The sequence below is a fragment of the Nerophis lumbriciformis genome, linkage group LG09 (genome assembly GCF_033978685.3).
Source record: "Nerophis lumbriciformis linkage group LG09, RoL_Nlum_v2.1, whole genome shotgun sequence".
In the NCBI taxonomy this organism is placed as follows: Eukaryota; Metazoa; Chordata; class Actinopteri; order Syngnathiformes; family Syngnathidae; genus Nerophis; species Nerophis lumbriciformis.
This window is the reverse complement of record NC_084556.2, coordinates 18,795,540-18,806,238: the sequence shown is the minus strand read 5'-3', so window position 1 is coordinate 18,806,238 and position 10,699 is coordinate 18,795,540. Positions and strand designations below refer to the sequence as shown.

The following is a 10,699-nucleotide window of genomic DNA, read 5'->3' as shown; positions in this document are numbered from 1 at the left end:
ATTAATTAAGCTTACGTTACATTTTAGTCCGTGCTTTACATTACTGTGTTGTTCTTTTTTTGTTATTAATTATTTCACTATTTTTATCCAAGATGAAAAGGCCATTTTCATTCTGCTATTGATGTTTTTTTATTTATTATTTTTAAAGATTGGTTTTCTGACATGGACTTGTTTCCTCAGCATTGTCTACACATTTAAGTCAGGACTTTGGGAAGGTCATTCAATTGTAGCCTGATTTAGCCATTCCTTCACCACTTTTGGCGTGTGTTTGGGGTCATTGTCCTGTTGGAACACCCAACTGCGCCCAAGACCCAACCTCCGGGCTGATGATTTTAGGTTGTCCTGAAGAACTTGGAGGTAATCCTTTTTCATTGTCCCATATACTCTCTGTTAAAAACAGAATACAATGATTAGCAAATAATTTTCAACTTATATTCAATTAAATATACTGCAAAGACAAGATATTTCATGTTTGAACTGAGAAACTAAATATTTTTTTTGCAAATAATCATTAATTTAGAATTTAATGGCAGCAACACATTGCAAAAACGTTGGCACAGGGGCATTTTTACCACTGTGTTACATGGCTTTTCCTTTTAACAACACTCAGTAAATGTTTGGGAACTGAGGAGACTAATTTTTGAAGCTTTTCAGGTGGAATTCTTTCCCATTCTTGCTTGATGTACAGCTTAAGTTGTTCAACAGTCTGGGGTCTCCATTGTCGTATTTTACGCTTCATAATGCGCCACACATTTTCAATGGGAGACAGGTCTGGACTACAGGCAGGCCAGTCTAGTACGTACACGCACTCTAGCTTTTACTATGAAGCCACGCTGTTGTAACACATGGCTTGGCATTGTCTTGCTGAATTAAGCCGTGATAACGTTGCTTGGATGGCAACATATGTACTTGTATGTACCTTTCAGCATTAATGGTGCTTTCACAGATGTGTAAGTTACCCATGCCTTGGGCCTAATACACCCCCATACCATCACAGATGCTGGCTTTTGAACTTTGCGCCTAGAACAATCCAGATGGTTATTTTCCTCTTTGGTCTGGAGGACACGACGTCCACAGTTTCCAAAAACAATTTGAAATGTGGACTCGTCAGACCACAGAACACTTTACTTTACACTTTACATCAGTCCATCTAAGATGAGCTCGGGCCCAGCGGCGTTTCAGGGTGTTGTTGATAAATGGCTTTCGCTTTGCATAGTAGAGTTTTGACTTGCACTTACAGATGTAGCGACAAACTGTAGTTACTGACAGTGGTTTTCTGAAGTGTTCCTGAGCCCATGTGGTGATATCCTTTACACACTGATGTCGCTTTTTGATGCAGTATCGATAGCCTGAGGGATCCAAGGTCACGGACATTCAATGTTGGTTTTCCGCATTTTCCAGATTCTCTGAACCTTTAGATGATATTACGGACCGTAGATCAATCAATCAATGTTCACTTATACAGCCCTAAATCCCAAGTGTCTCAAAGGGCTGCACAAGCCACAACATCATCTTCGGCTCAGATCCCACATCAGGGCAAGAAAAACCTCAACCCAATGGGATGACAATGAGAAACCTTGGTGAATGGTGATGGTGATGGTGATGATGATGGTGATGGTGAATCCCTAAATTCCTTGCAATAACTCGTTGAGAAATGTTGTTCTTAAACTGTTCAAAAATTTGCTCACGCATTTGTTGACAAAGTGGTGACCCTCGCCCCATCCTTGTTTGTGAATGACTGAGCATGTCATGGTAGCTGCTTTTATACCCAATCATGGCACCCACCTGTTCCCAATTAGCCTGTTCACCTGTGGGATGTTCCAAAAAAGTGTTTGATGAGCATTCCTCAACTTTTTCAGTCTTTTTTGCCACTTGTGCCAGCTTTTTTGAAACATGTTGCAGGCATCAAATTCCAAATGAGCTAATATTTGCAAAAAAGAACTACATTGACCAGTAAATATATTGTCTTTGCAGTGTATTCAATTGAATATAAGTTGAAAAGGATTTGTAAAACACTGTATTCTGTTTTTATTTACGATTTATACAACGTGCCAACTGAGGTGGCGCCTTGTCCAGGGTGTACCGATTGCAGCTGAGATAGGCTCCAGCACCCCCCGCGACCCCAAAAGGGATAAGCGGTAGAAAATGGATGGATGGACAACATGCCAACTTCACTGGTTTTGGGGTTTTGTATATATATATATATATATATATATATATATATAAGTTATTTATTGGTTATATATTTTAAATTTTAGTTGTCTTAATTCTCAGTATTTCTATATATTTATGTTTGTAATTATTTATTGTGCTAATTCTAGCCCCCAAATATGAATTAAGCTTTCATTCTGCTGTATAATCTTTATATATATAGTTCTACATAGAATGTTTTAGGATAACTAAAAACATTTCACTTTATTGTGTTTTATATTTTTCTCCAATGTTCTCTGAGCTGCCACCTTACCGTGGTAGAGGAGTTTGCGTGTCCCAATGATCCTAGGAGCTATGTTGTCCGGGGGTTTCTATGCCCCCTGGTAGGGTCTCCCAAGGCAAACTGGTCCTAGGTGAGGGATCAGACAAAGAGCAGCTCGAAGACCCCTATGAAGAACACTAACAAAGGACCCAGATTTCCCTCGCCCGGACGCGGGTCACCGGGGCCCCCTCTGGAGCCAGGCCCGGAGGTGGGGCACGATGGCGAGCGCCTGGTGGCCGGGCCTGTCCCGATGGGGCCCGGCTGGGCACAGCCCGAAGAGGCAACGTGGGTCCCCCCTCCAATGGGCTCACCACCCATAGCAGGGGCCATAGAGGTCGGGTGCAGTGTGAGCTGGGCGGAAGCCGAGGGCAGGGCACTTGGCGGTCCGATCCTCGGCTACATAAGCTGGCTCTTGGGACGTGGAACGTCACCTCGCTGGGGGGGAAGGAGCCTGAGCTAGTGCGTGAGGGGGAGAAGTTCCGGCTAGATATAGTCGGACTCACTTCGACGCACAGCAAGGGCTCTGGAACCACTTCTCTTGAGAGGGGATGGACTCTCTTCCACTCTGGCGTTGCTGGCAGTGAGAGGCGACGGGCTGGGGTGGCAATTCTTGTTGCTCCTTGGCTCAAAGCCTGCACGTTGGAGTTCAACCCGGTGGACGAGAGGGTAGCCTCCCTCCGACTTCGGGTGGGGGGACGGGTCCTGACTGTAGTTTGCGTTTACGCGCCAAACAGCAGCTCAGAGTACCCACCCTTTTTGGATTCACTCGAGGGAGTACTGGAGAGTGCTCCCCCGGGTGATTCCCTCGTTCTTCTGGGGGACTTCAACGCTCATGTTGGCAGCGACAGTGAAACCTGGAGAGGTGTGATTGGGAAGAATGGCCGCCCGGATCTGAACCCGAGTGGTGTTCTGTTATTGGACTTTTGTGCTCGTCACAGATTGTCGATAACAAACACCAAGTTCAAACATAAGGGTGTCCATATGTGCACTTGGCACCAGGACACCCTAGGCCGCAGTTCCATGATCGACTTTGTAGTTGTGTCATCGGATTTGCGGTCTCATGTTTTGGACACTCGGGTGAAGAGAGGGGCGGAGCTTTCTACCGATCACCACCTGGTGGTGAGTTGGCTGCGATGGTGGGGGAGGATGCCGGACAGACCTGGCAGGCCCAAACGCATTGTGAGGGTTTGCTGGGAACGCCTGGCAGAGTCTCCTGTCAGAGAGAGTTTCAATTCCCACCTCCGGAAGAACTTTGAAAATGTCACGAGGGAGGCGCTGGACATTGAGTCCGAGTGGACGATGTTCCGTGCCTCTGTTGTCGAGGCGGCCGATTGGAGCTGTGGCCGCAAGGTGGTTGGTGCCTGTCGTGGCGGTAATCCTAGAACCCGTTGGTGGACGCCGGCGGTGAGGGATGCCGTCAGGCTGAAGAAGGAGTCCTATCGGGTTCTTTTGGCTCATGGGACTCCTGAGGCAGCGGACAGGTACCGACAGGCCAAGCGGTGTGCGGCTTCAGCGGTCGCGGAGGCAAAAACTCGGACATGGGAGGAGTTCAGGGAAGCCATGGAAAACGACTTCCGGACGGCTTCGAAGCGATTCTGGACCACCATCCGCCGCCTCAGGAAGGGGAAGCAGTGCACTACCAACACCGTGTATGGTGCGGATGGTGTTCTGCTGACCTCGACTGCGGAAGTTGTGGATCGGTGGAGGGAATACTTCGAAGACCTCCTCAATCCCACCAACACGTCTTCCTATGAGGAAGCAGTGCCTGGGGAATCTGTGGTGGGCTCTCCTATTTCTGGGGCTGAGGTTGCTGAGGTAGTTAAAAAGCTCCTCGGTGGCAAGGCCCCGGGGGTGGATGAGATCCGCCCGGAGTTCCTTAAGGCTCTGGATGCTGTAGGGCTGTCTTGGTTGACAAGACTCTGCAGCATCGCGTGGACATCGGGGGCAGTACCTCTGGATTGGCAGACCGGGGTGGTGGTTCCACTCTTTAAAAAGGGGAACCGGAGGGTGTGTTCTAACTATCGTGGGATCACACTCCTCAGCCTTCCCGGTAAGGTCTATTCAGGTGTACTGGAGAGGAGGCTACGCCGGATAGTCGAACCTCGGATTCAGGAGGAACAGTGTGGTTTTCGTCCTGGTCGTGGAACTGTGGACCAGCTCTATACTCTCGGCATGGTCCTTGAGGGTGCATGGGAGTTTGCCCAACCAGTCTACATGTGCTTTGTGGACTTGGAGAAGGCATTCGACCGTGTACCCCGGGAAGTCCTGTGGGGAGTGCTCAGAGACTATGGGGTAACGGACTGTCTTATTGTGGCAGTTCGCTCCCTGTATAGTCAGTGTCAGAGCCTGGTCCGCATTGCCGGCAGTAAGTCGGACACGTTTCCAGTGAGGGTTGGACTCCGCCAAGGCTGCCCTTTGTCACCGATTCTGTTCATAACCTTTATGGACAGAATTTCTAGGCGCAGTCAGGGTGTTGAGGGTATCTGGTTTGGTGGCTGCAGGATTAGGTCTCTGCTATTTGCAGATGATGTGGTCCTGATGGCTTCCTCCGGCCAAGATCTTCAGCTCTCACTGGATCACTGCAGCCGAGTGTGAAGCGACTGGGATGGGAATCAGCACCTCCAAGTCCGAGTCCATGGTTCTCTCCCGGAAAAGGGTGGAGTGCCATCTCCGGGTTGGGGAGGAGATCTTGCCCCAAGTGGAGGAATTCAAGTACCTCGGAGTCTTGTTCACGAGTGGGGGAAGAGTGGATCGTGAGATCGACAGGCGGATCGGTGCGGCGTCTTCAGTAATGCGGACGCTGTATCGATCCGTTGTGGTGAAGAAGGAGCTGAGCCGGAAGGCAAAGCTCTCGATTTACCGGTCGATCTACGTTCCCATCCTCACCTATGGTCATGAGCTTTGGGTCATGACCGAAAGGACAAGATCACGGGTACAAGCGGCCGAAATGAGTTTCCTCCGCCGAGTGGCGGGGCTCTCCCTTAGAGATAGGGTGAGAAGCTCTGTCATTCGGGGGGAGCTCAAAGTAAAGCCGCTGCTCCTCCACATCGAGAGGAGCCAGATGAGGTGGTTCGGGCATCTGGTCAGGATGCCACCCGAACGCCTCCCTAGGAAGGTGTTTCGGGCACGTCCGACCGGTAGGAGGCCACGGGGAAGACCCAGGACACGCTGGGAAGACTATCTCTCCCGGCTGGCCTGGGAACGCCTCGGGATCCCCCGGGAGGAGCTGGACGAAGTGGCTGGGGAGAGGGAAGTCTGGGCTTCCCTGCTTAAGCTGCTGCCCCCGCGACCCGACCTCGGATAAGCGGAAGAAGATGGATGGATGGATGGATGTTAGTATTTTTTTTTCGCAAATTTTGTTGTATTTTTCTCATTAATTCTGCATACTTTTATTATTTTTTGATCATATAATATCCTATCCCCAAAGATAAATTAATTCATCATTTTGCTGAATGTTTTTTTTTTTTTTTTTTTACTTAAATATGTTTTATGCTTTTAAACAATAACCAACAAACTAAAAAATACTTTACAGTATTGCAAACATTTTGTGTGTGTGCATTTTAGTTTTTGTTTCATAGCTGTTCTTATAAATCTAGTATGCTCATTTTAATCCACAAAAATAATATCACATAGAGTCACATACTATATTATTAGTAATGTATACCTATTTGACATATATATATACATATATATAGATTTAAAAAAAAAAAGGAATAATTAACTACATTTTAGGGTTTCTTTTATCAAATATTTTCTTTTGTTTTTTATTTCAGTGTTATATTAAAGCATTTTAAAATCATTTTGGAATACTAATTCATATTCCAAAAGATAAATTATTTTCCAATCTTGCTGTATTGTACTGTATGCTTTTGTTCTCAACATAAACATATGTCTGTAAATAGTAAATAATCATAGATTTTTCTGTATATTTTTTTTAGCTTATCTCAAGTCTATGTATTTCTATATATTTTGTATATATTTTTTTGGTCAAAAGTTATTCTCCAAAAATAAATTCAATTTTCTTTCTGCTGTACAATATTTAGATATGTCAACATATCTTTGGAATGGTATTTACAATTATTTCACTTCATATTTGTTTAATATTTGTCTTTAATATTAGTATATCTTTAGCAGATTTTGATTATATTTTGCCTTAATTTTGCATACTTTGTCAAGGTTTTAACGATATCCCCAAAGAGAAATTCATGTATTTTGCTGTATGTATTTTAACATATATATACACACTTTTATACAATAGCAAAATAAATGCCACTTTATAGGTGCTCGTATTTAATAATTTTTTGTGTGTGCATTTTAGTTTTAGTAAGTAGTTCTCATTGACCTTAATGCTAATTTTTAATGACCAAAGAGGAATTTTATTTTCATGCCATTTTAGCTTTTTTTAATAATTATTTTTTAGAAAATGTTGTTGTATTTTTTTTACTTAATTCAGAATTTAAAAAATATATTATATTTATATATATATATATATATATATATATATATATATATATATATATATATATATATATATATATATATATATATATATTATTAAAATAATAATAATAATATAATATTTATATAATATATTTAAACCCCTACATAGAAATGTATTTATTATTTTGCTGTATATATTTTAACATGATACATTTTACTTTTTGTCTATCTTTCTATCTTTTGACTTGATTTTAAGTATTTATATATATTTTCATTTTAATATTTTAATTATTATTATCATTATTATCATTATACTTGTTTGAAAAAGAGCCGCTGAATGCACCTCCTAGCATCATGTTGCTGTTGTGGAATGCAAGGCCACCAACAGACCCACTAGTGGATCAGACACACACAGAAGTCTTCTCGACTTTTCAACGATTGAGCGCCAAGATCAGGTTGCTTGTGATGAGAGGAAATGTGATTCCAGAGGGTGGAGCTGCCCTGTGGATCATCACTCCACACCACTCCACTCTACCGCACTGTCTGTCATGTGGATCATATTCTGCAGCCAGGCTAGTGAGGATCATCCATAACGTCAACCAATCACAATGCCGCTTTATTCTGACGCTTAAAAAAGCCATCAGGTGTGAACTTTGGACAGGAAGTGAGTGCAGCCGACCCTCGGGACCACTGTTGGAATTCTACTACTGACAACCGTCTTGTTGCAAAGAGCCACCGCAGCAGACAAGTGACCTTTTTTCTCTCCCTTTTGTGTTTGTTTACCACAAACTTCTTTTTCACCCGTTCACAAAAGGAGCAGCTGCTACACACTTTTACTGCATTTTGAGCAACAATTCCCCAGAAAACTTCCATAAATCATCAAAGTTTTTGGACATCCAAGGTGAGTTCTGAAGTTCGTTACTGCTCATTGATTGATTTATTATCATAGTTTGCACTGTAGAGATGTTTAATGACTGAAATACTGCATGCATTTTGAGGGTGAAACTTAATGAGACACTGAAATAAAATATCTAATTACAGAAAAGCCTCAACTTACAAGCGTGATGGGTTCCGTGACATAGCTCTTAACTCAAAACACTTGCATCTCAAATCAACATCTCCCAAATCAATTTAAAACAGCACAAGTGTAACATGTAATACGCCTGTTAAAAATAAAAAACACACTTTGAAGTAAGACATATTGTCTAAAAATAGTACAACAATGAAGTAATATAATAATGTACAGCATTTATCTTGGAGAGTGGACTTCTAGAACAGTGGTTCTTAACCTGGGTTCGATCGAACCCTGGGGGTTCGGTGAGTCGGCCTCAGGCGTTCGGCGGAGCCTCCGCCGCTGAGGTCAAGACACACCCAACTCATCGTGTAAATAAAAACTTCTCCCTAGCGTATTATGGATACCCCCAAACAATTTTCCCTCTAATTTTCCATCTGATTTGCAGGTGTGTAATTTGTTGTGAGTTCATGCACTGTGTTTGTGTTGTTCTTTGAACAAGGTGATGTTCATGCACGGTTCATTTTGTGCACCAGTAAAAAAAACACAACTTTGTCTTGAATTTGAAAAAACAATTTTTTTATTTTTCACTAAAGAAGGGTTCGGTGAAGGCGCATATGAAACTTGTGGGGTTCGGTACCTCCAACAAGGTTAAGAACCACTGTTCTAGGGTATCTCCTTCCAGCTGCTTCTTAATCCCACACAGCATCAGCATCTTATTTAAATGTCTGCCGTTTAGGTACTATTTTAATATTCTTAGCTGGCGTTTAGACTCATTCTGCTTCTGTATGGTGCAGGCGAGCTGAAATTGCTTTGCAGTGCATGTTTTTGATGATTTCTTTCTTTAACTCAATGAATATCATCCTCTCCTTCACACTCACTTTCTTCCTTCCCGTGCTTGAAAAACTAAGTTGTGTATATCTGTCACTATAAGCTACTGCTAGCGTGTAAATCCAATTTTTGCTTGCATAAAAACGATCTGAAAACACTCTTAAGTGGAGGTACTACTGTGTTACACGTGTGGGATCGCGTATCGAGGACTTTGTTGTCCCAGATTCTTTGTCTGGAGGGACGCAATGGCCTTCTTTCAACAAATGACTTTAGAAGCGCTTAGTGCTGATTATAGAATTGATTAATTAGTTTAATACCCTGTGGAATACATTTGGTCAAACCTTCTTAAAAGTGTGTTTTTTTTGTATGAAAACAGCCGCGTGTTGAAGGTGTGCCGTCATGAAATGGGAAAAGTTGAAGCCTCCAGAACCAGACGACCAAATGTGTTGTTGTGAGTGTGACGTCTTCCAGTGTGGATGTTGTTGTTGTGACTGTGACGACGTGGACCAGGCCTTTAACAGGTACAAACTAACAAACTAAACTAATATATATATATATATATATATATATATATATATATATATATATATATATATACATACATATACATATATGTATATATATCAATAAATAAATATATATATATATATATATATATATACATACATATATGTATATTTATATTAAATTAGCTTGTGTGTAAATTTACATAATTCGTCTATCCATGAGCTCAACCTTCCATCGACCGTCTACCTATTTATTCATCCCTCCACTCATTCACCCATCATCAGTCCATCCACCCAGCCCTTCATTCATCCATTGATCTGTGCATCAATCAATTTACCCACGATCACCAGCTTTACATCCATTCATGTATTCATCCATCCAAACCATCTCTATGCATCCAACCATCTCTCTATCATCTATAATCTATCAATCAACCATTCACTCATGCATCCATTGAGTCCCAATAAATGTCAGTGTGTCCATAGTACCATTTATCTATCAATCCATTCATTCATTCAGTTATCCATGATCTTCATCTGTTCTTCCCTCTATCCATCTTTCATCCATCGTGTGCTTCCATTTACCTAACATCTGCATGTGATCCATCTATTAAACATGCATCCATCCATCAATCCATTCCACTTTATTTATTATCCATCTGTCATACATTTATTTATCAATCTTTTCATCAATTTATCCGTTCATTAATCAGTCCATGTATCCATTCATCCACCATCCATCTGTTTGTGCATCCATCCTTTTTGTCCACAATATCTATCCATCCACCCCTATCTCTGTATCTTTCATCATCTCTCCATCCATCATCCACCCATCAATCCATTTATGTAGGAATCTATGCATGATTTCTATCCATTGGTTATCTCTCCAACCATTCCTCCATCTGTCACTGTGTCCACTCATTCATTCATCTATTCTCCATCCATCATTTTTTGCTCCATTGTATCCATGATCTCCAGCCAATTTATTAGTATGTTCATCCATATGTTATCACTCCATCCTGTCCTCCATCTATCTCTATCCATTCATTCATTCATTCTCCATCCACCAATCCATATGTTAATAATCCACTCATTATCTGCCATCCATCCATTTATCTGTGATCTAGCATTCACCCATCCATTTATAATGATCTCCTACCATTCATCCATTTATCATGGATCGCCTATCATTCATCTATCCATTTATCTATGATTTCCTATCATTCATCCATCCATTCATTTATGAGTGATCTATCATTCATCCATCCATGTATCCATGATTTATAATTCATCCATCCAATTATCTGTGACCTCCTATCACCCATCCATCCAAAATCTTCTAAAATCCATCCATCAATTTATTCACAATATCCAAGCATTCATCCATCCATTCATCCACAAGCTCCTATTATCCATCTATGTCATGTTATACATCCG

The 10,699-nt window shown here is 42.1% G+C and overlaps 1 protein-coding gene across 2 annotated transcripts in view; it reads left to right on the top strand.

The window, feature by feature from the left end:
• The first annotated feature begins 7,686 nt into the window (after window positions 1-7,686).
• Window positions 7,687-10,699, top strand: part of LOC133607604 (palmitoyltransferase ZDHHC23-A) — a 29,275-nt gene continuing 26,262 nt past the window's right edge. The window contains exons 1-2 of one of the 2 annotated variants that reach the window (XM_061962396.1): window positions 7,687-7,814; window positions 9,133-9,277. In XM_061962396.1, coding sequence (XP_061818380.1) covers window positions 9,156-9,277 — 122 coding nt within the window. In that variant the 5' untranslated portion in view covers window positions 7,687-7,814; window positions 9,133-9,155. Of the gene's footprint in view, window positions 7,815-9,132; window positions 9,278-10,699 lie in introns of those variants that run through there. The other variant, XM_061962395.1, reaches the window with a different exon arrangement.